This window comes from Bubalus kerabau, chromosome 5 (genome assembly GCF_029407905.1).
Source record: "Bubalus kerabau isolate K-KA32 ecotype Philippines breed swamp buffalo chromosome 5, PCC_UOA_SB_1v2, whole genome shotgun sequence".
In the NCBI taxonomy this organism is placed as follows: Eukaryota; Metazoa; Chordata; class Mammalia; order Artiodactyla; family Bovidae; genus Bubalus; species Bubalus kerabau.
The window spans coordinates 80,686,721-80,714,612 of NC_073628.1; the positions used below are offsets into that span (position 1 = coordinate 80,686,721).

At 43.5% G+C, this 27,892-nt stretch overlaps 2 protein-coding genes across 2 annotated transcripts in view; both read right to left on the minus strand.

The window, feature by feature from the left end:
• Positions 1–27,892, minus strand: part of SUSD4 (sushi domain containing 4) — a 131,844-nt gene that overhangs the window by 31,973 nt on the left and 71,979 nt on the right. Inside the window, exons 3-4 of the mRNA XM_055581959.1 lie at positions 25,297–25,509; positions 2,077–2,250 (exon numbers count right to left, since the gene is read on the minus strand). Of these exons, the coding sequence (XP_055437934.1) occupies positions 2,077–2,250; positions 25,297–25,509 (387 nt within the window). The remainder of the gene's footprint in view (positions 1–2,076; positions 2,251–25,296; positions 25,510–27,892) is intronic.
• Positions 11,436–12,042, minus strand: LOC129652885 (N-alpha-acetyltransferase 50-like). The gene has a single exon (XM_055581960.1). It carries the CDS (start codon positions 12,001–12,003, stop codon positions 11,497–11,499), a length of 507 nt encoding a protein of 168 aa, XP_055437935.1. The 5' UTR covers positions 12,004–12,042; the 3' UTR covers positions 11,436–11,496.

A 27,892-nucleotide genomic window follows, 5' to 3' on the forward strand; every position in this document is an offset into this window, starting at 1 on the left:
GCAACCCTGCTGTGTCTGTGAGGATGGGAGGGAGGTGCAGGGGCTGGAAGGGGGATCAGGGCCCAGAACAGGGGCACCTCCTCTGTGGGGACCAAGGGCTCTGAGGAGGGACGAAGGTGGCCATAGGCTGTACTGCTCTCAGAAGAAGCACACCTCTCAAGATTAGCAGCCAGCTCATTTGTTGTTGCAAAAAAAACCCATCAAAGCTGTGTTAAGGACCGAGATGTAGTAAGTGGTGGTGGAGGGGTAAGGGGTCCCAGACACAGCAAGAAAAAGCCTGCACTTGAACTCCTAATGATGACGCTCCAAGACGTCTATCACCATAGGGCATTTAAAAAAGAAAATCATTGGGGCAAAAAGAACTCGTAAAGAAGCATCCTGTATTTACGTGACATAAAAGGAAATGGAAAGCGTGGGAGAACCAAAAGAAAAGTGGAAAATGTAAAAGCAAGAAGGAGTTGGAGTCTGAAATAATTATCTTGGTTTGGATATCTCCACAAGACCAGAATGAAGCTGCTGCTGCTTCTGCTAAGTCCCTTCAGTCATGTCCGACTCTGTGCGACCCCATAGACGGCAGGCCACCAGGCTCCCCCGTCCCTGGGATTCTCCAGGCAAGAACACTGGAGTGGGTTGCCATTTCCTTCTCTGATGCATGAAAGTGAAAAAACAGTGAAGTTGCTCAGTCGTGTCCGACTCCTAGCGACCCCATGGACTGTAGCCCACCAGGCCCCTCCGTCCATGGGATTTTCCAGGCAAGAGTACTGGAGTGGGGTGCCATTGCCTTCTCCCCAGAATGAAGCAGTGGTTAATAAAGTTCATTTGGATAAACAGCCCCACCTAAAAGACACCTGCTGATTCTAAGGACAGTTAGTCTCTGACAGTGCAAATAAATCATGCATCTCCTTTAACAAGGTAGCACATGACAGCTCAACAACACAGGAAGTTTCCGGGGAACATGTAGGAAGGTGAGGACCCGGACTGTCTTGGTCCTCCTAATCCTGAAGCCTTTGTTTCTTCAAGGGGCCGTGGCTCTTAAGCTCTCGCATGAGGAAATGATTTATTTCCAACTCTGGGGCGTGCAAAGCAATATCAGAGCCTGCCAGTGTTGATTTCCAAGCAGAAAGTTGACATCCGCCTCAACTTTAACATGCCAGTGCTTTTGGTGCAAATAAGGCTGCTCGCCCTCTCCCTTGGATGATGAATTATGCATGGGCTTCTTGGTCCTTTGGTCCAAGTCACATGTCAAAAAATAAAAATCAGAATTAATGTGAACTGGAGGGCTTATTTTCACAAACAGGGCCCTCTGTGTCAGCCTAGGCAAATTTAAAAAATGCAAGAGGATAAATATTCACCGTCTGGTTTGGATGAAATTTGAATTTGATTATTTTTCTGCTCCTCATGCATTATAAAAAAGGATAACATTATTAAGAGAAAATGGCCTCTGTACGATTGGCTTTAAATATATTCGTACCACAACCGAAATCAGTATAAATGCTCTGTTATTTCCATTAAATATATAATAGTTCATCATTGTGTTCACAACCCAGTTACAAAGGTCCTAATTTTGCAACTATTTTTGGTTTCTTAGAATAAAGGAGACAGCCAGCATTCTAAAGAATAAAGTACTTTCCATTTAAACTTTTAAACTTTAAAGCTGGGTATAGGGAGCTAGAGAGAATCACAGGGATCGATGTGAAGATTCCAAAAACAGAGCTTTGGTGACCAGAGTGCAGAACGGCTGAACCACGGTGTGTGTGCGACACTGTGTTTCTCTTCGTCACTTGCCAGCTTCCCAGGTGGCTCAGTGGTCAAGAATCCACCTGCCAATGCAGGAGATGTGGGTTCAATCCTTGGGTTGGGAAGATCCCCTGGAAGAGGGCACGGCAACCCACTCCAGTATTCTTGCCCGGAGAATCCCATGGACAGAGGAAACTAGCAGGCTACAGTCCATGGGGTCGCAAAGAGTCGGAATGACTGAGCAACTAAACAACTGCCATCTTATTAGAGAAACGTGCACTCGATCTGCAGTCGAGTCTCAAAGCAGAGCTGAGAACCACAGCCTCCATCTGCCCCTACCTTGACAGAAGGGCAGATTGTCCCACGTTCCGTCATCACGACATAATGAAACCACATTGTATAGGTCGGGGTACCGGATCTTGAATCCTTCATGACAAGTGATGATTAGCTTATCTCCGTGTCTGTATGTCTTGTTATGAATCTCAGCATCTTCAATTTGCGGGATGTGGCAATCTGCAATTGTGCAAAAAGGATACATTATTTTTGGAATTCAAAGCCATTGTGGTTCACAGCTTCACAAGAAAGCTCTTATTTTCAGACTTGGTCTCGACCTACACAGCAATCTGATAAACGGTTCCTTATTTATCACTAAGGCTCAGGTCCCAAAGAGAAGCAGTAGAAGCTGCAGAATCTTCTTCACAGAGAAACAGGAAGAGGAGTTGTGGGTGCAGAGGTCCAAGCCCAAAAGGAACCTGGTTTTCTGCCTTCAACACTTCCCACCCTACAGCTGAGCTTACAGATAATTCTGGAAATGAATGAAGAAAGACCAAAGCTGGGGGTTCACCTGAACTGTCCGGCGGGTTGCCCACTTGGTGGCAGCTGTGGATGGTACACAGCACCAAACAGCCTGGCTGGCTGGTCTCACCCAGCTCTGCTGCCTGTGCCTGGGGGGCCAGGGCCAGGGCCTGATAAGGAAATAGGCTTTGCAGAACAGCAGGGGGCTGAGCTGTGACTGTATTGGCTGTTGGCATTTCCCATCCGCTTTATCTGTTTTTAAAAAGATAATTTCGAGTAACTAGAGCAGCACCTACTACTGCCACTATCACAAAGGCTCAGAGGACGCAGCCACTGTCTCCTCACCCTAACCCTAACCCTAATCATCACTTGTCATGAACGAGTCAAGATCTGGTACCTCGACCTATTGGAAAAGGAAATGGCAACCCCCTCCAGTATTCTTGCCTGGAGAATCCCATGGACAGAGGAGCCTGGCGGGCTATAGTTAATAGGGTTGCAAAGAGTCGGACACGACTGACTGTGTCAGCACAGACACAGCACACCCAGACCTATACGTTGTTTCGTTATTTTGGGAAGACGGAACATGGGACAATCTGCCCATCTGTCAAGGCAGGGGCAGATGGAGGCTGTGGTTCTCAGCTTGGCTTTGACTTCTGCTCTGGAAGGGGAAGACTCATGGCAAGAGTCAGGGGAAAAGCAGTGGGGCGGGGTGGGGATCAGCAGCCCACGCAACAGAATGGGCAACAAAAGATACAATAGAACCAAGGGCTTCCCTGGTGGTCCAGTGGTTAAGAATCTGCCTTCCAGTGCAGAGGATGTGGGTTCGATCCCTGGTCAGGGAACTAAGATCCCACATACCGTGGGGCAACTGAGCCTGTGTGCCGCAACTAGATAGAAGCCAGTATGCCTCAATGAAAGACACTGCATAATGCAACTAAGATCTGATGCAGCAAAATAAGTAAAAAATAAATGAACAAATAAAACTAATCAATGGGTAATCATCTGCTTCTAACTCTGTCTTACCTCCAGTTTACCTGTGGGACACTCACTCTGCTGGCAAGTTGCAATCCTGCTCCTTCTGGCTCCTCACTCTAAACACCACCCAACTAATTCCATCTGGATTTTGTTGTTATTGTTGTTATAATTTGTTGTTTGCTTGTTTTTTAGTGGAGTGTAGTTGATTAATCAAGTTGTGTTAGTCTCAGGTGTACAGCAAAGGGAATCAGTTATACATATATATGCATCCTTTTTCAGATTCTTTTCCCATTTAGGTTATTACAGAATATTAAGCAGAGTGCTATTCAGTGTCTCCTTGGTGGTTTTCTATTTTAAATATAGCAGTGTGTATATGTCAGTTCCATCTGGTGTAAGTCACTTAGGTCACCATGTGTCTCTCTCCATCTCCTATTTAAAGTCTCTGATTTTACATGCATATATGCTTAAAAGCATGAGCTATCTATCTCTAGTTTTAGAATCAGGTAGATGAGTTATATTCCCATTTTTTTGTATCTTAATTTTCTGAAACAAGGCAAAATTTAAAAACAGCATTTTGAGGATCATACAGACTTCCTCCAGAAAATTTTCAATGGATTTCTCAGCCATTCCCCAAAGCCTACTGAATCCAGAATAGTTTGGAATAGTATTCATAAGAAACCTGAGTTTCAAGTTCCTCTAAGCTTTGAATTGTCAGCTCTCAGGCAAAAAGTCCTGGGAACTCTGATGCAGGGACTGGCTGGACGAGGGCTCTGGGGGCTGGGACTTGGGGGGCTTTAAAAAGAGCATGTCACAGGGGTTATCATGTGGGTTTGGGGCTGGGTTTACTGGGAACAGTCTGACAACAATGGACTCCAGAAAACAGAACATCAGTGACAGGAAAACCTCGGGCAGAAAAGGGTCTCCCAGGCAGAGGAGGGACCTGGCAGCTGGGAAGACAGGAGTGGTGGCCGTTTAGCAACCCGCATGGGTCATCAGAGCCCAGTGCTCGTGAGCCCAGCTCTGCTGTGACCTTAGCCCTCCTTCCCACCATGAGCTTGAGAGCAGGGACTCTGCCGCTACTTCCTGTGATGTTCCTTTCATGCTTCCAGACCTCTGTACGCACCTGGGGAGGAAAGGCTGAGAGGGGCCATGGAGACCTGAGAAGCGGATTCATTCCAGGCTCTGGCAGCTAAGCCTCCCCCTGATGATGAGGAAACCCATTATCAGCTCTTCCCTTTGCCTCTGGATCCAACAGAGGGAGTCTTGGCTGGAGACTGGGTTCTGGTTTCAATTTTACCTCTCATTTTTGCATGGAAAGAGTTTTTCAGGCTATGAAAAGAGGTCTTCTAACTGTTCATGTTTTTCTACAAGAATAGCTGACTTCCTCCCAAATGAATCCCAGAATAATCATGACTGGTGCGTTCGTGTGTGCTCAGTTGCTTCAGCGGTGTCCAACTCTTTGCGACCCTATGGACTGTAGCCCACTAGGCTCCTGTGTAAATGGGATTCTCCAGGCAAGAATACTGGAGTGGGTTGCCAGGCCCTCCTCGAGGGGATCTTCCCAACACAGGTATCAAACCCATGTCTCCTGCACCTCCTGCATTGCAGGCAGATTCTTTACTGCTGAGACACCCGGGGAAGCCCAATCATGACTGGAGACACAGATAATTGACAGTTCTGCACACCACTGCAGCCTTCTTCTTAACAGAAAATGTGAATTACATTTTTTTCAATATCGCTCTGCAGAAATTATTCACAGCAAATAAAAACACATTTATCAAGGCATCCGTCTGTAAATCTGGGCTGTAAATAGATCCTGTGGTAGTAATTTATATGACTAAACAACTATTTTCATGATTGATTTAAAACTTATTCAAGAATTAACCAGTATACTCAGGAGGTGGTCAGCTAGCAGCAGTAAACTCCATGGGTGGGAACGGCCATGTGGCTGTAGTAACACAAGGACATTGGCTGACCAGAGCGCAAGCACCGAACCTTGTTTCTGAAGGTGGTTACACTCCATAGTAGTCTACAGTATAGAATGCTTTGAACTTCTAATTAGAACATCTTGTTTCCATAGGCAGGAGCCAGGGACTAGAGGTTCAAAGGGGATTCACTGCCTCCCATATGCCAGTAATTTATGTACTCGACTCAAAGAAGAGTCAGCACAAGGAGTGATGCAGGGCCAATTTACTACATGAGGTGATCCCCATATTCACTGGGGAGTCAGTGGAAGTTTGGAGTTTAAATTCCACCATGGTAGAAAGACCAGGAGCATCTGTGCTCTACATGTAAAGACAAAACTCAAATAGACCAGCTCTAGCAAAGCCTAAACTAAACTGTGATAGGAGAAAATTCTGTCCGGAGCCTTTCTAATTTTTTTTTTTTAAATCCAGAATAGCTGGCACCCAGTCCTCCCACTAAAGGAGGGTAATGTAGAAAGAAAAAAGCATCTGGGAAAAGTCCCAACCCATCAGTGGTAGCAGCCAACAACTCTAGTCCTTATTTTTATGGAAAGAAACATACCAGGATCTTTAGTCTCTGAAAAGAAACACATACATCTTCATCAATTCTAAAGTTTTCAATAGAAATAACACAATTTTCTGTAGCACAAACGCATTCAGCCAACACAAAGAATTTGTAAAAGCAACTGCAAAAATATTGTTTTCAAAGACTATGAAAAGAAGGTCTATCAATAACTGATTCTATTGAGTAGAATCAGGTCAACAGTCAAGACTTTTGTCTACAGAGTATCAGTGGGCACTTTGGAAATATAACTTGAGGCTTCCATGCCTGAAATCCTCTTTCACAAACTTACAACTATCATTATTTTTGTGTCCTGCTTCTAGTAACAATGAGGTCAACAGTCAAGACTTTTGTCTACAGAGTATCAATGGGCACTTTGGAAATATAACTTGAGGCTTCCATGCCTGACATCCTCTTTCACAAACCTACAACTATCATTATTTTTGTGTCCTGCTTCTAGTGACAATGAGAATTTAATATAATAAATAAATAAAGGAGTGGACAGAGACCCTAAGGCAGTCCTACACACGTATACCCATGTACAAATCAATTGATCCAATTAGTTGCAGACAGCAAAGTCCTAAAGGATGGAGCAGTAAAGAGAAAGAGGAATTTCAAAGAATATGTGCCATATTTTAAGATTTATTTTCCTTTAAAATGTTGGTTGGGGCTTCCCAAGTGGTGCTATTGGTAAAGAATCTGTCTGCCAATGCGGGAAATATAAGAGACACAGGTTCAACCCCTGAGTTGAGAAGATGCCCTAGGGGATGGCATGACACCATTCTAGCATTCTTGCCTAGAGAATCCCATGGACAGAGGCGCCTGGTGGGCTACAGTCCATAGGGTCACAGAGAGTCAGACACAACTGAAGCAACTTAGCAAAATGTTAGTCATATGTGAAAACAAATCTGATTCCTTTAAAATGACAAATTTCTGCATCAATATGCCTGCCAAAGTGTTCACAGAAGCATGAATACATGATACACACTTAGAGATTCATAATTCCTATTAGCATATTAAAGGCTCTGAAAGCCTTGCTGTAAAGAATTCTACTGGATCTAGTTTAAGCCAGCATTTGTAAAGCTTATTATTCATCCATCAGTTCATTCATTCATTGAGTTACTGAGCATTACCTCTAGTCCTGGTACATTCTAGGTGTTGAGGATAGAGAAAACGTCAAGAATTTTACTCTTGTGGCATTTGCATGGCAGGAGACTGCTAACAGGCAAATTATCAGGTAAGTGAGCTAGAAAATAATAGGCAATGATCACTGCTATGATGAACACATAACAAGGTAATAGAAGAGGGACTGACTCAGGGACTCCTTTAATTTGGGAAGACAGGAAAGGCGCCTCTGAGGAAATGACATTTATTAAGCTGAGATCTAATGACAAGAAGAATCCAATTATGTGTGGATTGGAGAGAAGAGTATTTCAGGCGGAGGGAACTGCCACTACACAGGCCAGGAGAGAGTTCAGTGTCCTTAAAAACCCAAAGGAAGATCAGAGTGCCTGGAATATAGTAAGCGAGAGTGAGATGGAAAGGTCAGATCATGCGGGGCCTTGTAGATAAGGACGGGGCATTTTACTTCAGTGTGGTGGGAACTCCTGGACTTCTAAAGCATGGGCCATGACACGCTCTGTATCTTGTGGGTACGTGCAGTAAGGGGCTGGCCTTGCCCAAAGGGTGTTCTGGCCTTTGCCCTCAGCTCCTGGGAAGTAACCACTAAGTCCCTGGAATGTGCAATCTGAGATGAGTATCTTTTTTAATTGGAGCTTAAAGATTGAGGGCAGGAGAAAAGGGGGATGACAGAAGATGAGATGGTTGGATGGCATCAGCGACTCAATGGACATGAATTTGAGCAAACTCCAGGAGATAGTGGACAGAGGAGCCTGGTGCGCTGCAGTCCATGGGGTTGCAAAGAGTTGGATACCACTGAGAGACTGAACAACAACAACAGTGTGCTTTGGCCAGCCAGGGAACATCGGCCCATGCAGTTACCAGCTCTACTTTGGAAAGAACTGGAGATGCACAAACAGCCAACCATGTCTACATGACCGAGCTCCAATTAAGATGCTGGACACCAAGCCTCGGTGAGCTTCTCCAGTTGTCAATACTCAACGTGTATTTTTTTTTTCTACCAGAACATCACATAAGTTTATTTCAGATGTAACAGCAATGTTAAAATCAACAAGTTTAAATCTTAACGGCACCAAGTAAACTTAGCTATTTAAGTATTTTTAAAGTTATTCCCTCCAAAAAACTGAGGAAGCTTTTCTTTTCCACCCCACATTCCACGGTTTCCCAATAGTTAGTTCTATTTTTGGAGGACTCTGAATTGACAAGTAAACTGCTTTGGGGATATTTCAGAACTTCTTTCCCCAAATGAAAACTAATCTGGACAAATTATATATTGCATAGATTTCTCTGCAGATTCTTTTCTTTAGAACCTAAATGTAATTACCATATAATTTTACCTATTTGCCCCACAGAAAAAAACTATCTTCCCCAAAAAATACGATGGGTACATCTTGTGATCTTCTAGTTAATAGAATTATTTTACCTCAATGATAATTATCGTATCTCAAAATAACCAACTCAACATGGGACATTATTTCAGTCTTTACTGACTTCTAGGCATATGAAAGTGTACCTAGCTTCTACCTCTTCTACATCCTCCTCCATAAATGGATGGAATTATTTCATGTAAGTCTGATGTAAGACAATTCATGTTTTACAAACACAACTTAGGTTAAAGTCAGTGACTAGTGTGGAGAAAGAAACACTAAAATGATAGGGAGCCTACACACTCAATTCAAAATTTTAATATTTTTTCCTCCATAAATAATATGTACTTAATTGTCATGAGGCAGCTATTCGGTTTTCATTAACCACATTTAGGGATACATTCATAGGACTGATTAGATAGTCCAGGAGAAATGGTTATAGAAATAGAGGCAGTGTCATCTCACAAAACTCATTTATATATCAAAATCTATTTTGACATCTGAAGTTTACAAAAAGACTGAATTCTTCAAACTAATCTTGCCTTCTGTAACTCAAGCATTCTTCTCTTGGCAAGAGCAAGCTGAAGCTTATCCATGAAGGTAAAGGTGCTCAATGCTAAACTTTTCTTCTAAGCTTAGATTTGGACTGCTTAAGAAACTGATACCCAAGAAATCAGCAAGGTCTTTCTACATTTTTACTATCTTAAGATTAGAACTCTATGAACCACTCATCAACTATCTTCCTTTCCTATATTATTCTTGGCACTCAACTAAGATGGTTGAAGTCTTTTGTACCTTGCATTTTCACATTCTCAAATAAGAACTTAAGATTATAAGATGTGCATAAACATTGTGTAAAATAATTTTGTCATTCAATGTATTTGAAGAGATGAAACTTTTACGCCAGAATTCACACAAAAGGATAGATGTTATCAATCAACCTTCTTTTTAAAGTCAAATGACAGAAAATTCAAGCTCTGTGCATTGTTTTAAGTCTAATGAAAACATTTCTTAGGCCACTGGTATTGGCAATGTAGAAAATTTTAAATATTGGAGATGGAATTATGGAGGAAAGCCTGAAAATTTTAGAGGTCTTCTATCTTACAGAAAGTTACTGACCAGTCAAAGCCACTCCCTAAGTGCCAGAAAATGATCTGGCATAAACCAGTCCTGTTGGTACAGGAGGTCACAGTGACATTCACGTTATTAACACTTCTAGACCTCTACTTTTCCCAAGAACAGAAGCAATGTGTTTAACAATTCCCCCTCCCCCAAATCCTTAAACTCAGTATCATAGGCACAGAATGTAAGCAAATCTGGGATGTTCTCCAACAGATAAGCAATAGCACAGCTATGTTATTCTCAAAAATACTGTCTAGATATTCTTTCCTCTAAAATCAAATGCTCAGTGGCCACACTTCTAACAGTCTGCGTTATCTGACATTAAATGCATTTATTGTGCCACAAATCCATCTAAGCTTCCGTTTAGGTATTTTTTTGTATGTCCAGGAGACAATACCTACTTCAGGTTTATTTAAGGGCACTGACCTATAAAGGACACAACTCCATATTAAAGGTCTGACCAACTACTGTGTGTTTACTGAAGAAAAACAACAGAAAAAAAAAAGCAGATCACAACAAACCTCTTTAGGTCAGTTAAAGGCCATATCTCTAGCTGGGATATTAAAAAAAAATGAATCTCACCAGCCCATATGCTAAAAGATAATGCCACTAGTAACAATCAACAGCAGGAAAAACAAACCTGCTAAGCACCAGCCCACTCATTAGTAAAAAGCAGTTTAACTCACATACTGAGACCAAAGTCTAATACTACTGATTCAAACTGTCCCACCCACCTTCAGCCACCAGCAAGGAAGGAAGAAATAACTGCTTAACAGAACAAAATAAGCTTAGTATTTCTTACAAGGATAACAATGGCCCAACTCCTGAGATAATACTCAGAAGGACAAAAGGTGGAGTGAAGGCAATGTATAGGGATTAGTATCCCACAAAATCTTTAAAAACCCAAAGTACCACAAACGCACTAAACTTGTCTAAGAGTTAGAGAACAAGATATTGCTGCTCCTTCTTTTTGTCCTTTGAAATATACAATATTTTGTAGGCTCTGCCCTTCAATGTGAAAGCAGGACATTAAAAAAAAAATGGAAATTGACACTCAAATTTTTGGGACCATATATATCTTAACTGTGAAACTAAACCGATCTATACCTTCTTCCTACAATCAAACCACCTCACAAAAATAAGAAAACTAAAACAATCCAAACATGATTAATAAGTCCTTAAAAGTTTAAAACTTTTAGAGGAAAGGGAAGCAAGTTTTGAAAGGAGGAAAAGTAAGAACAAGGAAGGGGGAAAGTTTTTTTTTTGTTTTTTTTTTTTTTATTTTAAAACACTTTTTGTTGTTGTTGTTGTTTGTTTGTTTGTTTTTAATTTTATTTTATTTTTAGACTTTACATAACTGTATTAGTTTTGCCAAATATCAAAATGAATCCGCCACAGGTATACATGTGTTCCCCATCCTGAACCCTCCTCCCTCCTCCCTCCCCATTCCATCCCTCTGGGTCGTCCCAGTGCACCAGCCCCAAGCATCCAGTATCGTGCATCGAACCTGGACTGGCAACTCATTTCATACATGATATTTTACATTTTTCAATGCCATTCTCCCAAATCTTCCCACCCTCTCCCTCTCCCACAGAGTCCATAAGACTGTTCTATACATCAGTGACTCTTTTGCTGTCTCGTACACAGGGTTATTGTTTTCATCTTTCTAAATTCCATATATATGCGTTAGTATACTGTATTGGTGTTTTTCTTTCTGGCTTACTTCACTCTGTATAAATAGGAAAGTTTTAAAAGAAAGGAGGGGCGGGGAAATCAATGGGCCTCTCTTTTATTTGGCGACAAGCAAGTGCAGCAAAGTTCATCTGTAATTTGTTCAGTTGTCTGTCTTTTGCACATCTGCGTTCTGGCCAGAAGGGACTTTGAGGTTTTTCTGCAGCATGTGAGCATCTACAGGCTCTATCCTCTTATAGTAGTTCTTCTTTGTCTCAATAATCTCAAAGCCAGACTTTCTGTAGAAGTCAATTACAGACTCATTGCTGATCTGGACATGCAGATAGATGTTGTCAAAAGTGCCATCTTTTTCACAGATGTTTAAGACATGATTTAACATTTTAGTTCCAATTCCTAGCCTTCGGGATGGCGCCAGACAGCCTAGTGTCATGATGTAAAGTCGCCTCTGATTCTGTGAATGATCCACCCTACAGCACACTGCACCCACTGCGATATCATTGAAGTAGGCAAGTTTTGCTAGTTCGCCAACCTCCAACACATCCTTGTAGAACTTGTCATTGTAGCTGACTGGAAAGATGACCTGGTTTAATCTCTTCAGCTGTTTAATATTGTGTGGTGTCACATCTCCCAGCTCGATCCGGCCTTTCATCTTCCCCGCCTGCTGAGGCCGTTGTCGTCGCCACCCTGAGCTCTCCGAGCCCTCAGCTCGGGCCACTCAACCCCACAAGCCGGCCTCCTCGCCTAAGGCAAGGAGCTGAGCGGGTGACGGAGGCCGCGAGGGTTTAGCGCGGCCCTGCGTCTCCGGAGGGAGCGGAGGTGCCTCCCGCCGCCACGCTAGTGCAGCAGCTTCTCCACACGTGCACACGGGGAACTCGCCTCCCGCCCGCCGCGGCGCTATCTCAACGTGTATCGACACACACTGTTGCTGGGGAACAGGCCCTGTGTGTACAGCTCACTGGGAGAGAAATACTAAAAGCTCATGCCTGGTTCCTCCTGGACCTGTGTGCCTCTCTTCCTAGATAATGTTAATCTGTGTCCTTTCACTGCCATACATCATAATCGTGAGTATCATCAGTCCTTCTGTGAATTACTGAACCTGAAGATGGACTTGGGGACTTCTAAACTTGTGACTGGGTTCAGAGTGATAGTCTTGGGGACCCTTGAACTTGCAGTTGGTTACAGAGGTGATGGTGGTTTGGGGGGAGTCCCCAAACCTTGTATCACAACACCCTTTTTTTAACTTACTATTTATTAACACCCCTCAGAATCACAGGTGTGTATCCGTGGTGTTCCACATCGCTACTATTCTACAAAACTCCTGCTCCATGCAGTAGTGCTTAGAGAACTGTTCTGACCACCATCATTTACTTGGAATAGAATCAACTGCAGCTAATGATGTCATCATAAACCAGCAACATGAGAAAAGTAGAGGCAAGGGTTGGTGCTATTCAGAAAGGAGACGACTGGAGACAGTGGGTTCTTCATTGAAAAGGGGCACCACCATGTGGGTAGCTTCGCTTTGGGAGCAGGGCTAGCTCAGGCTGTTTCTTTCTCCTTTGTAGGATATTGACTCTTAGAAAAACAGAAGATACACCAGGACAGGGTACTCAAGACCACGTGGCTCTCAGCTGAATGTTAAAGTGGAATTATCAGGAGGCCATCCTTAAAACCGCTGAGAAGAAGGCACACGGAAGAGAACTGCATGGAGTCATGTTATTATAAACAAGCATGTTTTTTGTACTTTGTGTTTTCCTTTGATCTAGAGATTAGTATATTTTATTTATTTGTGGTGGAAAAAGGCAATTAGTATCTGTTATTTAAAGTATTTATATTTAACACTTGGATAGTAATTCTTTCTACAGAAAGAATTCTTAGGGGTCCACTCTGAAGGACTCAGACCATTATACATGTCTTTTAAGCATACATAGAAAATTTACAAAACTTGACCATACTGGGGCCATAAAACAAGAACACGTTTCAAAAGGCTGAGACTAGAGAGTATATTTTCTGGTCACAGTGAAACAGAATTGAATACAGCCATCCCTCAGTATCCATGGGGCACTGATTCCAAGTAAGACCTCCTCCCCCACCCCATGGACACCAAAATCCACAGATGCCCACATCTCTTATACAATATGGTGAAGCATTTGTATACAACCTACACACAACCTCCTGTATACTTCAAATCATCTCTAGACTAATACAATGTAAATTACATGTAAATAGTTGCAAATAATAATATGATAATATAAAAAACTAAGTAACATAATGCAAGAAGATATTTTTAGCACATACCAACAATGTAGGGCTTGTATTCAGTACATATTAAAAACTCAGTATAAATAAAAATCAATGAGAAAAAGACAACTCAGTAGATAAATGGGCAAGTGAATTGAACAGGCACTTCATAAGAGAGGATAACAAGGTGTTCAATAAATATACAAAAAGGTGTTTAACTTCCTACTCACCAGGGAAACCACAAGCTACCACTAAATACCCACCGGTGTCTAAAATACTGATAATGCAAGTGTTGGCAAGGAGTAACTGGGATTCTCACCCTCTGTCGCGGGAGTGTAAATTGGCACAACCACTTTGGATAATGGCAGTACCTATTAACACTAAAATACAGATATATCCTACAATCCAGCATGTTCAATCGTAGGAGTATATCCAACAGAACGTGGATATATATATATAGTCACCAAGAGGTGTGTTCAAGAATGTTCACAGCAGCCCTATTTGTAACAGACCCAATTGGAAAAACATTAAATTTTCATTAACATCAGAGTGTTAAAATATTGTCTATTCATATAACAGAACACGATGTAGCAATGCCAATGAACAAACTATAGCCACATGCCATAACATGCATGGGGGCTTCCCTGCTGGTCCAGTGGCTAAACCTCCAAGCTCCTAATGCAGGGGGCCCAGGTTTGATCTGCAGTCAGGGGACTAAATCCCACAAGGTGCAACTAAGATTCTGCATGCTGCAGCAAAGGTCAACGATCCCATATGTGGCAGCTAAGACCCAGCACAGCCAAATAAGTAAATAAATATTTTTTAAAAATAATACATGCATGACTTTTACAAACATAAAGTAGAAGTCCAACATAAAATTATACTTACTTTATAATTCCATGTATATAAACTCAAAACTAAGACAAAAGTAAGTTAAGCTTAAAATAGTACCATTTTTAGGAATGCATCAATTCAGTTCAGGTCAGTTTAGTCACTCAGTCATGTCTGACTCTTTGCAACCCCATGAACCGCCGCACACCAGGCCTCCCTGTCCATCACCAACTCCCGGAGTCCTCCCAGACCCATGTCCATCGAGTCAGTGATGTCATCCAACCATCTCATCCTCTGTTGTCCCCTTCTCCTCCTGCCCTCACTCTTTCCCAGCATCAGGGGCTTTTCCAATGAGTCAGCTCTCCGCATCAGGTGGCCAAAGTATTGTAGTTTCAGCTTCAACATCAGTCACTCCAATGAACACCCAGGACTGATCTCCTTTAGGATGGACTAGTTGGATCTCCTTGCAGTCCAAGGGACTCTCAAGAGTCTTCTCCAACACCACAGTTCAGAAGCATCAATTCTTCTGCACTCAGCTTTCTTTATAGTCTAACTCTCACATCCATACATGACCACTGGAAAAACCATAGCCTTGACTAGATGGACGTTTGCTGGCAAAGTAATGTCTCTGCTTTTTAATATGCTATCTAGGTTGTTCATAACTTTCCTTCCAAGGAGTAAGCGTCTTTTAATTTCATGGCTGCAATCACCATCCACAGTGATTTTAGAGTCCAGAAAAATAAAGTCTGACACTGTTTCCACTGTTTCCCCATCTATTTGCCATGAAGTGATGGGACCAGATGCCATGATCTTAGTTTTCTGAATGTTGAGCTTTAAGCCAACTTTTTCACTCTCCTCTTTCACTTTCATCAAGAGGCTCTTTAGTTCTTCTTCACTTTCTGCCATAAGGGTGGTATCATCTGCATATCTGAGGTTATTGATATACTTCCAGACAAAGTGATTACCATGGGAAATGATCACCATGATTCAGGGAAGGGGTTATCTCAGAGAGGCAGAGGGGAGGCAGCGACTGGAAAGGGGCTTCTGGGATACCAGTGAATGCTCTACAGCTTCACCTGGATAATCATGACAAGAGTGTTTGATTTGTGATAACTCACTGAACTGTTTGGTTCTATATGAATCTCTCTATCTATGTTATATTTTATGAATTTTAAAAGGTTAAAGAAACAACAACAAAATTAATCCAGAAAGAGGAGTAAGGGAATTCACTGTAAAGGCACTGATCTTTCCCAACTACACTGGGAGCTTCTGGGCCTGACAGATAATGCTTACCAGAATTTTGGGAAATGAATGACTAAACATCTTGGGGTGACATTTAAATTTCCAAAAGCATAAAACTTTAATTATTTTCTAGAAACTATTTTCTTTTAAAAAAACCTTTGAGGTCTCTTTCCACCTTCCAGAGTTAGACTATATTTTCAACAATGAAATGATAGAAGCACTTGGTTGTCAGAGCTGAGCTCACAAGAAAAATAAAAGAATGTCATTCAAATACCAGCCTCATGGGCTGAGGACTTTTGGAAATTCTAACCTACATCTTGATGTTCAACTTGTGGACTGCCTATGGCAAATATCTCAAGGTGTGCTCTGAGGCCTGCCAGCATGAGGATCTCCTGGAGGTGCCTGCTAAATTCAGATTCCTAATGCATATAAATCTCTAAGAGGAGGTCTGGTGAGGTGCATTTCTAACACACACTTTGGGCAATTCCCATGAAGTCAAAGTTGAGAACCACTGCTTCATGGATACACAAAGTGATTGACTAGCAAAGGCTGGCTCACATTTAACAAGTCCCCACCCATCCTTAGCAGCTATGTCAGACAAATGTAGTAAAGAACAGAATCCTATCTGAGCAGCTGGAAGGCAGCTCTGCGCCCAAGGCCTCTCCCTCTGCAGTCAGGTGTGGGATTCCAAAGAGACCTGCATCATAACAGGACTCTCAAAATGCAGATTGGGGAGCCACGGTCACCCCCAAACCACTCAAGAACCACAGGAGGGGAAATTAACTTGGTCTGGGATGGGTTTGGAAGGACACCCGTGGGGGTTGCCCTGTGTTTTTCACAGGCAGCCAACCTAATTCTGGGTAATATCTGCTGCAAGCTTGTGAAAAACTGGCCTTCTAGAGAATCTTGCTGATTGACTTGGTGTTTGAGGTTGTGAAACATGATTTGAAAACAATCATTTTGTGACCGTTACACACGATCTGACAAGGCTGTGTACACATATGGATGTTCTGCATTTGCCGAATAATTCTGTGGCTTAAATCAAGTTCCTACTCCCATGGCACCTGTAAGAGAGGGCGAACTGCAGCACTCGCACGACACGCGAGATGACGGCAGGCAGCTGGTAAAGTCTGCTAGGATTCGGATTTTCCCTCTGCCTTTCCAGGGGGCTCAGCTGTGCAGGCTTGTCTGTGGCGGTCCAGCCATCCTCTTGCAACAATGATAACTGATCATTTCTGTGATTTATCTTTGCTGCATGTGCCCCCATCTGACCTGACCTTACTTGCTCTGGATTTTGTTTTTCCTTTCAAGTCATGACCACATTTAAGTTAAAAAAAAATCTCTTAAAGAACAAAAACTGAAACTCACACTGAAACCACAAAGGAGGGAGGGTAGGGAAGCAGTGACTTCTGTTACCAGAAGCATAAATAAGAAATGGCAGTGGTCCTGGAGACAGAGAGAGGCAGCCCTCTGCTCCTTCCCATCTTAGAAGACAGAAAATGAGAAGAGATTATCTTAGGGGAAGACATGCAAATACTTGCCCTTGTGGGCACTGCCTGCTGTTTCTGATAACCCATGTCCAAGGCAACAAGAAAGAAATTTTGGATGATAGAAAATGTACGTGAGAAGAAAAGGATCCTAAATAAAACATTTTGAAAGTATCCATCTGTTTGGGGGAAGTTTCTGGAGCTGGAAGACAACTTACCTTAATATAGGAGTAACTGTAAAAAAGAAGTATGACTATCTTGCTTTTGAAAAATGCCTGCACCCTACAGTTTCACTGAATAAAGGAGTTATCTGCCATCTTTACTGCCAGCTTTAGCTCATGAGTCAAGTTGAATTTTTTAATCAAAAATGTATAATGTAATAATACTACTTAAACTCACATTGCACCTTTTACCCAGGAAACGCAAAGAACCTTCTTAACATCAAATTATTAATCTCATAGCAATCCTGGTTAGATCTATGCAAGTCAAATACTTTAGCAAGTACTTAAAAATAATGTTTGCTTAGTGAATTCATCTATTCCCCCCCTCTGCAAGGAGCTGGGGCAGAGAAAGTTTCAGCATGGGGCCACAGCAGGTGGGTGCGGGGACAGCGCCCTCGTGCTCTCTGTGACCTTCAGCCACAAGCAGACAATGTAGGTGATCGAGATAAAGAAGGGCAGGTGGCAGTGGTAGCTGAAATCACCCTGGGAGCTTTTAACCATGTTTGAGCTCCCATTGCCCAGAACCACCAAAATAGAATCTCCTGGAGAACATTCCAGACACTATTATTTCTAAAAGTTCCCCAGGTGATGCTGATTTGCAGCCTGGGTTGCACACCACCGGGATGGTGGAAAGAGCACTGAACCAGGAGTCAGGATGCTGGTTCTAATCCTGGTTTATTTGCCAGGTGACTTGTGTAAGTCGCTTAAACTCTATGGGCTTTAGTTTCTTTTCTTTTTTAGTAACTTCTTTCTCGGGGGTGGGGAGCTACACAACTTGAGGGATCTTAGTTCCCTAACTAGGAATTGAACCTGGGCCTGCAGCAGTGAAAGCACCAAGTCCTAACCACTGGACTGCCGGGGGATTCTCAGCTTTAGTTTCCTTGTTTATAAAAGCACAGCCCCGTGGCCAAGGGATGAGAGAAGACAGGAAGGAAGCAGCCACAGGAAACAACGGCCATTGCACTGGGGCCTGCCTTGCCCGCCTCCTGCAGGAGAACCACCTGCTTGGACTGGCTGGTAATACATGGTGCTATCTACTGTGGGAGCTGGTCATCACATGCTCATGTGTCATCTGTACCCTCATCTCCCTCTAGATGGAGGGACCTTGCCCTCCAGAAGCACTGAGAGGCCAGATGAGGTTGCTCTAAGGGTTGTCGGGCAAAGCTCTCAGGTACCACCGGGGCCCCAGGGCTGCAGGTCCAACCAGACCATCCTGCCAGGGGCTTCGCTGGTCCTTCTCAAAGTGAGGAAAGCCATCCCAAGGGGGGCTGTCCTTACAGGGGCAGCGGTTCACGGGCTACACTAACATGTGCTTTAAGCGGTGCTTTTGTCTCCTGCTTTACTCTAGCCAATCACAGAGTGGGGGCATCCTGGGAAAGCTGCCTGCTCAGCAAGCTGGTTCTCAAACCAGTGGCAGTTGATGGACCTCAGCTCTCAGCATCATGGTCCCAGGGTCATTCAGAAGAGCCACAGTGGGTTCAAGCTGGTCTGGAATGTGCTCTGGAAGACTCTCACTTGAACAGGCCAACTGCCTGCGAGAACCCAAATCCTTTTTATTTGCTTGGTATGGGTCTATCTGAAATTTACCAATGCGATCATTAACTATTCGCAGAGCTGCTCAAGGGAGAAGGTGAGGGGAAAAGAGAAAGGTCCCTTCTACCTTGAAGAGGAGAGGTCTGAGAAGAAGTCCTCAATTATGAGAGCCCTCTGCAAAGAAATGTTTGTCCGCTGGTGTAGCTGCTACCTCCCTGGGCACATGCTCGGGAGGAGGAAACTCAAAGGAGACAAGAAACAGGTGTGTTTCTGCACACTATGCAATCTACCTCCAAGGATGCTCCACAGACACCCTGAATCCACTCAGAAGCTCAACTTCCGGGTCTGGCTTTAAACGATGTCCCAGACACTCTCCCAGGAAAGAGACTCAGAGGGAAGAGGGATTTAGGTGCTACGGGACATCTAGGTAATGGTCTCTCACCCTACCCAGGAACTGCACACAATTATTTAGTTAGCACTCTTGGGAAGTTAGTTCAGTTTAGTTCAGTCACTCAGTCACATCCGACTCTCTGAAACCCCATGGACTTTGGTCATAGCTTTTCTTCCAAGGAGCAAGTGTCTTTTAATTTCATGGCTGCAGTCACCATCTGCAGTGAATTTAGAGCCCAAGAAAATAAACTCTGTTATTGTTTCCCCATCTATTTGTCATGAAGTGATGGGACCAGATGCCATGATCTTAGTTTTTTGAATGTTGAGTTTTTAAGCCAGCTTTTTCACTCTCCTCTTTCACTTCCACCAAGAGGCTCTTTAGTTCCTCTTCACTTTCTGCCATAAGTGTGGTGTCATCTTCATATCTGAGGTTATTGATATTTCTCCCGGCAATCTTGATTCCAGCTTGTGCTTCTTCCAGCCCAGCATTTCCCATGATGTACTCTGCACATAAGTTAAATAAGCAGGGTGACAATATACAGCCTTTATGTACTTCTTTCCCTATTTGGAATCAGTTTGTTGTTCCATGTCCAGTTCTAACTGTTCCTTCCTGACCTGCATACAGACTTCTCAAGAGGCAGGTCAGGTGGTCTGGTATTCCCATCTCTTTAAGAATTTTCCAGAGTTTGTTGTGATCCACACAGTCAAAGGACTTAGCGTAGTCAATGAAATAGAAGTAGATGTTTTTCTGGAATTCTCTTGCTTTTTCTATGATCCAATGGATGTTGGCAATTTGATTTCTGGTTCCTCTGCTTTTTCTAAATCCCAGCTTGAACATCTGGAAGTTCTCAGTTCATGTACTGTTGAAGCCTCATTTGGAGAAATTTGAGCATTATTTGCTAGCGTGTGAGATGAGTGCAATTGTGTGGTAGTTTGAAAATTCTTTGGCATTACCTTTCTCTGGGATTGGAATGAAAACTTTTTCCAGCCCTGTGGCCACTGCTGAGTTTTCCAAATTTGCTGGCATGTTGAGTGCAGTACTTTCACAGCATCATCTTTTAGGATTTGAACTAGCTCAGCTGGAATTCCATCACCTCCACCAGCTTTGTTCATGGTGATGCTTCCTAAGGCCCACTTGACTTCGCACTCCAGGATGTCTGGCTCTAGGTGAGCGATCACACCATCGTGGTTAAGTTCTTTAAGTGATTAAGTTAGTTAGTTCTCTAGTTAGTTCTCCAGGGAACTAGATGCCGCATGCTGCAACGAAAGATTCCACATGCCACAACAAAGACTGAAGATCCTGCATGCTGGAACTAAGACCCAGCACGGCCGAAAACAAAACAAAAAAACTTCTGTCCAGCTAGCATAACCAGAACCACAAGAAATGAGATGTATCGTGTGTATCCAGCTGGGCCAAGGGGTGGTCAAGTAATGACACATTTCCATTAATATTGATAATAAATAGGTTTGGGCAACACATAGACTGATTCTTCTCCGCTCCTCCCATATGATATTTATACATAATACAAATGGATTTGAATTCATTTTATTTTGGTTTCTTTGGGATGTTTATTTTTATTTATTTATTTTTAAATATTTATTTATTTGGTGGTGCTGGGTCTTCGTTGTGGCATGCATGATCTTTAGTTGCAACATGTGAGACATAGTTCTCTGACCAGGGATCAAACCTGGCCCCCCTGCATTGGGAGTGCTGAGTCTTAGCCACTGGACCACCAGGAAGGTCCTAGGATGTTTATTTTTTAATAAACTACTTCTTCACAAGGTGCAAAAAACCACAGTCTGAATTGCCACAATACTGACCCCACCTCTTTTAAAGCTTTCAGGACAGGACAGTGTGTATCTATGTCCTGATTTGACATGTGTTGTATAAGTGTCAAGTGAATTTACGCAAAGTCAATCTGATTTTACCTACACTTTTTCTTATGAAATGTGGGAAAGGGATGTATTAGCTTACTGTGTCAGCAGCCCTGTGCCGACAGGGAGTATTTTCAGTGCTTTGCCAACCCCACGGTCCCCTCTCCACCATATTGGTCACCTCCCCTGCTCCCTGGACCATAAGTATCTTCACCCCTACTCAGGGACATGAAGGTTTTCATCTTACAGAAGCAGCTTGGAGAAGCAGAGATATCTCTTAGGCTGGAGGCTTTGGATTCCAGGGATTCCCTGGTGGCTCAGACAGTAAAGCATCTGCCCGCAATGCGGGAGACCTGGGTTTGATCCCTGGGTTGGGAAGATCCCCTGGAAAAGGAAATGGCAACCCACTCCAGTACTCTTGCCTATAAAATTCCATGGATGGAGGAGCCTGGTGGGCATACAGTCTATGCGGTCTATGCGGTCACACAGTCAGACACGACTGAGCAACTTCACTTCACTTCACTTTGGATTCCAGAAAATTAATTCATTGCCTATATTATCAGTTCTGTGAGTCCAAACGTCTATAAGTGAGTTTGCTTGGAATAAACCACTTAAACCGGAGTAAAGTGAGAGAAGGAGATGACTGGTACATGTGGCAGGGTGAAGTGGAGCATAAAAGAGGGAATCTGAGTGAATGCACAAGAAAATATTTGCCTTAATACCACCTTGCTTCTGTAGAGCACTTTACTGCTATAAAGCATTTCAATGCATTTGAACTTATTTTTCAAAATCTGTGTCTCAGGCAGAACTGGCTGACAGCTGAGAAGATTCGAAGGAGTCCAGCTAACAGTGATAAGACCTGGGCTAGAACAGATGTGTCCCTAAATAGCCATTTAAGTCTGGGAAGACTCTTGGCTTCTCTGAGACTCAGTTTCCCTATTGATTGAACACTAAATTAGAATGAGGGCTTGAATTTCTGATTTCTATGAGTCCCTTCAACTCTGAATGTGATGATGTCATTTGGTGTAACAATGTGTTTTTGCATAGCTGATTAAAACAGGAATTTTGTGATGCAAAAAGTTAGACATAACCTTGTAGAAGAAAAAGTACTGGCTTAGAACTAGTTACAAATGTGCAGCTTACTCACCAGCTATGTGACTTTGACAAAGTGAGTAAACTCTGGGCCTCAGTTTCCTAAACAGGAAATAAGGACAATGAGACTTGCCTTGCAGGGCGACTGCACATGTTAGATGAGATAGTGAATCTGAACATACTTCCAAACTCTAATGACCTGTAAAAATGTGATCATGTATTACTGTTATCACTATTACCAGCACACACACAAAAATCCATTAGCTCTCTAAGAATTACCTGACAAGGGAAAACAAATGAATTAAGCAGCTGTTACTATTCACCCAGCATAAATCCTAATCAGAGAGTAAAGGCCATTTACAAACCAGGGGGAAAAAAGTCTGGCTCCTTCCCTCCTCTCTGACATCCATGGAATAGACTTCTATGCACCCCTTGCCCCAGTAAGCCTCATACAGAAGGCTTAGGACATTAACAATGAGGATTCTCTCCATGGCAAGGGCAAAGAAAGTAATCTCCTTATACAGATCTTTCAAAGACCAACAAAAATCAACATTTATATTAAAAATAATCATACCATCATACTTAGAAAGGAAACACCTTTTCTTCCAAACTTTGTAATATGTTTAGAGTGCAACATCAGCTAGCAATGAGGAGTCCTGGACTGTCCTTTGGAAACATCTGATCATATTCTGAGATGCTGAAGCTGAAGATCTAATACTTCAGCCACCTGATGCGAAGAACTGACTCCTTAGAAAAGACTCTGATGGTGGGAAAGATTGAAGGCAGGAGAAGGGGATGACAGAGGATGAGATGGTTGGATAGCATCACTGACTCGATGGACATGAGTTTGAGCAAGCTACGGGAGTTAGTGATGGACAGGGAAGCCTGGTGTGCTGCAGTCCATGGGCTAGCAAAGAGTTGAACACAACTAAGCAACTGAACTGAACAGAACTGAATAAAACAGCTGACTCTTCTCTGCCATCCCCATGTACACAGCCCCTCTCCTATGTGTGGGGCTATGTGTTAAGGGTTATGCATGCTGACCTATATGATAGAAGTCTCTACTCCAATGTGATTTTTCACTCCCTTTCTTGGAATTACTATATATTATATTGCTACATACAAGGTTGGAAAGAAGCTCATCTAAAAAGGGATACAATTTTTTTTTCCCCCAGGATGACCAAGTAACAGAGGGCCTTTAACTTTGGGCAATATTCAGAACATCTATTGGTTTTCTTTGTTCTCTGATGTTTTTGAGTTTTTCCGGGTTTTAAGTACTGGGTATCTTAGGCCATAGGTTTTAGCAGGAAAGTTTTTACATACAAACTAAATAATTTTTAAAAATTGAAGTATAGTTGATTTATAGCTGCTGCTGCTAAGTTGCTTCAGTCGTGTCCGACTCTGTGTGACCCCATGGACTGCAGCCTACCAGGCTTATCCGTCCATGGGATTCTCCAGGCAAGAACACTGGAGTGGGTTGCCATTTCCTTCTCCAATGCATGAAAGTGGAAAGTGAAAGTGAAGTCGCTTAGTCACGTCCGACTCTTAGCGACCCCATGGACTGTAGCCTACCAGGCTCCTCCATCCATGGGATTTTCCAGACAAGAGTACTGGAGTGGGGTGCCATTGCCTTCTCCCAGTTGATTTATAATATAGTGTTAATTTCAGGTGTACAGCAAAGTGATTGCTATATATGTATATTCTTTTCAGATTCTTTTCCATTATAAGTTATTATCAGATATTGAATATAACTTCCCGTGCTATATGGTAGATCTTTATTGTTTATTTTACATATTAAATCAACTTTTTCAAATAAGCTTTTAATTAATAGAATGTTAAAGAAACCACAACTTGCCTGGACTGTATTGAAGGGGAAAAATAAATTTACTTTTAACATTTTTAATTCTTCATAGTAATTTTGGTTTTTAAAAAAATCTTGAAAATAAAAGCAAAGATAGCAAGTAAACACTTTAAGACTAAGACACTACCATACCCATCCTTCATAATTTCCATAAGGAGGAGCATAATAGATATTTGATCATTGCTTGTCAAATTAAATTATTTTAAAAGTTTCATAAAGAAGATATACACTAAATGAGAAAAAGAGTTTACAAAACATTATTATAAAAGCTCCATTTGAAAATAAAATCAATAATGGTGTTAAGAGAAAGTGAAACCCACTTCTAATGAACTTGATGAAATACAAGTTCTATGCCTCATGGAAATTTGGAGCTAGAATTAACTCTTGATTCATGCCTATTCCTACGTCAACCTCGCTGATCATCAGAGATATATAAGCCACAATTTGGCATTCCAATTAATTAAACTCAATGCATTCTTTTAAATTCTAAAAGTATCTTCACAGAGTAAAAACAAAGAAGCAAAAATACACACACACACACACACACATATATATATATATATATATGAAGTGTTTCAACCAAAAGACCTGGGGATAACTGCTAGAAGTAAATGAATATATTGTCATGATCGATAAATTTAGGGATAACTACTGGAGATAAATATCTACCTTATCAATGTATCATTGCTTGCCACAGTCCTTTCTTTCCTTAAATGAATCATGTCTAACGCAGGACTGATAAGGAGTAATTGATTTAATCCTTTGAGTAACATGCATCTTCTGTATCATTATATACAGTTTGGGCTCAAGATATTTACTGCATTTTTTATTGAGTAACATGGAAATGGGTGCTGAGTTGGCAGTTCGATAATAAATGGCCCTCATGTTATCTGAGTTGCTCTTTTGCATTGACAAAAATGGCAATAAATTGGCTTGTAATTGAGACACAGAAGGAAGACGATTACTCCTGATGCTGAGATGCATTTATCCCATGCCCCAGCCCTTCCTGAGCACGCATGCTCCTCCATCAGCCTGCTGGACCACCCCTGAAACAGAGAGCAGCCCAGGGAACTGGTCCCTCTGGCACACAGCCTTGGTACCCCCGCGGCCACGAGCTGACCACGGGAGCAGCTTCCATGAGGTAGGGGTGGGGGTGGAAGGGACCACTTTACCTTCCTGCACACAGACAGGTTTGTCACTCGGGATCCAGCCTAGGGTTCCGTTTAGATGCTTCATACACAGTCTCTTTGTAGAGCCCTTCAGTTTGAATCCGTCTTGGCAGTGAAAACGGGTGACAGAGCTTTCAAAGAAAACCCCTCCGCTGGGCGTCCTGAAGCCATTCTCGGGGACGCCGGGGTCCGCGCACACCTGAAGGTCATCGAACCCTACATGGACAGAGAGAAGAAAAGATTCCTCTGAATACACTCTCTGGATTCCGAGGGCCTTCTAGGATAAAGAGCAGATACTGTCGTCTTTCCAATGCTGTGGGTCACCAAACTCCACCAACAGAAAAACCAAGAATATAAATATTCTAGCACACGTTACAGGCTGCTTTTTGCTCTTTGCTTAGAAAAGCACTCATCAGTGATTTCAGTTCCACCGTCAAGTCAGCCCTTCAAGAAAATTCTAGAAGTAGGGAGCTGAGGAAAAATAAATCACAAAAAGCACTCAAAGTGGTAAATGTCACAACTGAAGTATAAAATGCAGAAGGGAGCCAAGGAGGGAGAGGTGGTCAGGGAAGGGGGAGATGGAATCAGAGCCCAGTATTGAAGGACCAGTGAGACCCCAAGGATGGAACCACCTTCGTGGAGGGAGGCACAGGGGAACGGCACACGTGTTGGTCCAGCGGGGAGACCTCTGCAGGTGATGCCTGTAGAGCAGCAGGTGGCCAACAGCGATACAGGGCTTGCAGAAGAGGCAGGCTGGGGATGCCCACGCTCCCTTGCCTGCTGCCCTCGCCCTCATTGGCCAGTTCTGGACCACGTTCCTCATCCTCTGGGAGGCCTTCCTTATCCCCACTCCCCCCCACCTACCCCCTCTTTGTTCCACTCCTGTAATGTGATCACAGGCTTGTGCTGAATTATTGGGAGGACAGTCGCCTCATACTCTGGGTTATGAGCCCCGAAGGACAAGTTCCGAGATTTCTAACCATGGAATCGATCACAGTCCTGCATAGAACCTGCTCCATAAGTGTTGGATGAGTGAATAAACAGAGTTGGGAAAGAGAGTGGGAGACACACTGGGGTGACCCTAGAAAGCCAGGGTGAGCGAGGAGGCTGGTGTGGAGCCATGGAGGTGGGCAGGGGGTACATGCACACAGGAGGCCCAAAGGATTGATGCTGGAGGGAGTAAGTGGAGGAGAGAGAGCTAGGGGCACAGCTGGGAGAGCCAGGCAATGGTGTGGGGAAGACATGGTGGGCCTGAGAGCACAGAGAGTGCTGGAGGCAGCAAGCGGGCCCCCAGAGTTCAAGACATCCTGGTTCAGGGGCCTGATGTGGGGTGAGGGATGAAGGCCGATCCTTGAAACAAACATGGATGACGTGAGCTCACTGGCAGAGACCAAGGTTAAGGAAGGGTGCTCTGTGTGCCCACCACTCAAAGGGAAGGGATGACAGAGACACAGAGAACTCTAAACTCCTGTGGACCATGGAGGCCTTCTACTTCACTCTCTTACAGAATCCTTACTGAATAAGTTCCCAGAACAAATACGCGAAACTCCATCGGGACAGGGGTTGGGGTGCCCAACCTGGGGTGCCCCCAGGGCAGCTGATGGTCCCCCAGGTGGGAGAGGGTCAGCCACGGCCTGGGCCACCTTAGAAAACCCAGTCCAGACCCAGAGGCAGCATCACTGGAGCCCTTGGAGGATTTACCTGATTTCCAGGTCATGCCCAGATGCCGGCCTCAGGAGACATCTGATCTGCTGCGACAGCTGGACTTGCAAAATGCTCTCAGCTGGTAGGTGATTTTCCCCATCCCAACTTTCACAGGCTCATGAAGGACTCACCTGTGGTCCTCACCAACTGATCTTGTGACCCCGGACACCCTGCCAGCACCACTGGGTTGAAAGCCACATGGCACGGGAGGGGCCACAGTGACAGGGTGTCCAGAAGCCATGACACGTTCCCTCTGCAGAGAGCACAAGGCTGTGGACCAAGTGGGAAGCCAAGGAGGAAGGCAGGGAGGCAACAGCAGCCACTCTACTACATCTTTTCAGTGGGAGCGGCTCTGATATTTTACAGAACAGAAGGAAGGTGCTTTGACAAAGGAGACACCACCCAGCCTCAGCGCCACTCACACGCAGCCGCAGCTCTGCCCCGCTGTGAGCACTCTACAGCACATGGTGTGCTCCAGGCCAGCGGAGGGTGACGATTAATACCCATCTGGGCGAGGGCAATAAAGTACCAGCAGGTCACTAAGTGATGGCTTCATGTTTTTACTTCAAAGGAAAAGTAGATTGTCAAGTGTTTCCCAAGTGATGAAGGTTTCCTTCCAAGTCTGGCCATCACAGGGTGGGTTCGTTAAATGTACGTCCATCTCGGTATTAAGGTGGCAGCTAGCAGTGCTGGAATTCCATCCCAGCCTAGAAAGCCCAGAAGCAGGAACATTCAGAAACCTGAGTGGTCTGGACACCTTCTGGCAGGCTGTGGGTGAAAGTCATTCTGACTCACATGCTGTAAGTCAAAGAGAAGCTGCATCCGATGGTGGGTGGCCATGGAAGGGTAAGCTGAGGGTAAGAGGAGGGGACAGGCCTCCAGAAGACCTGGAGCT

What these genes read in the sequence shown, in the direction of transcription:
- LOC129652885 (XM_055581960.1), bottom strand. Translation starts at nt 12,003, where the DNA reads ATGAAAGGCCGGATCGAGCTGGGAGATGTGACACCACACAATATTAAA.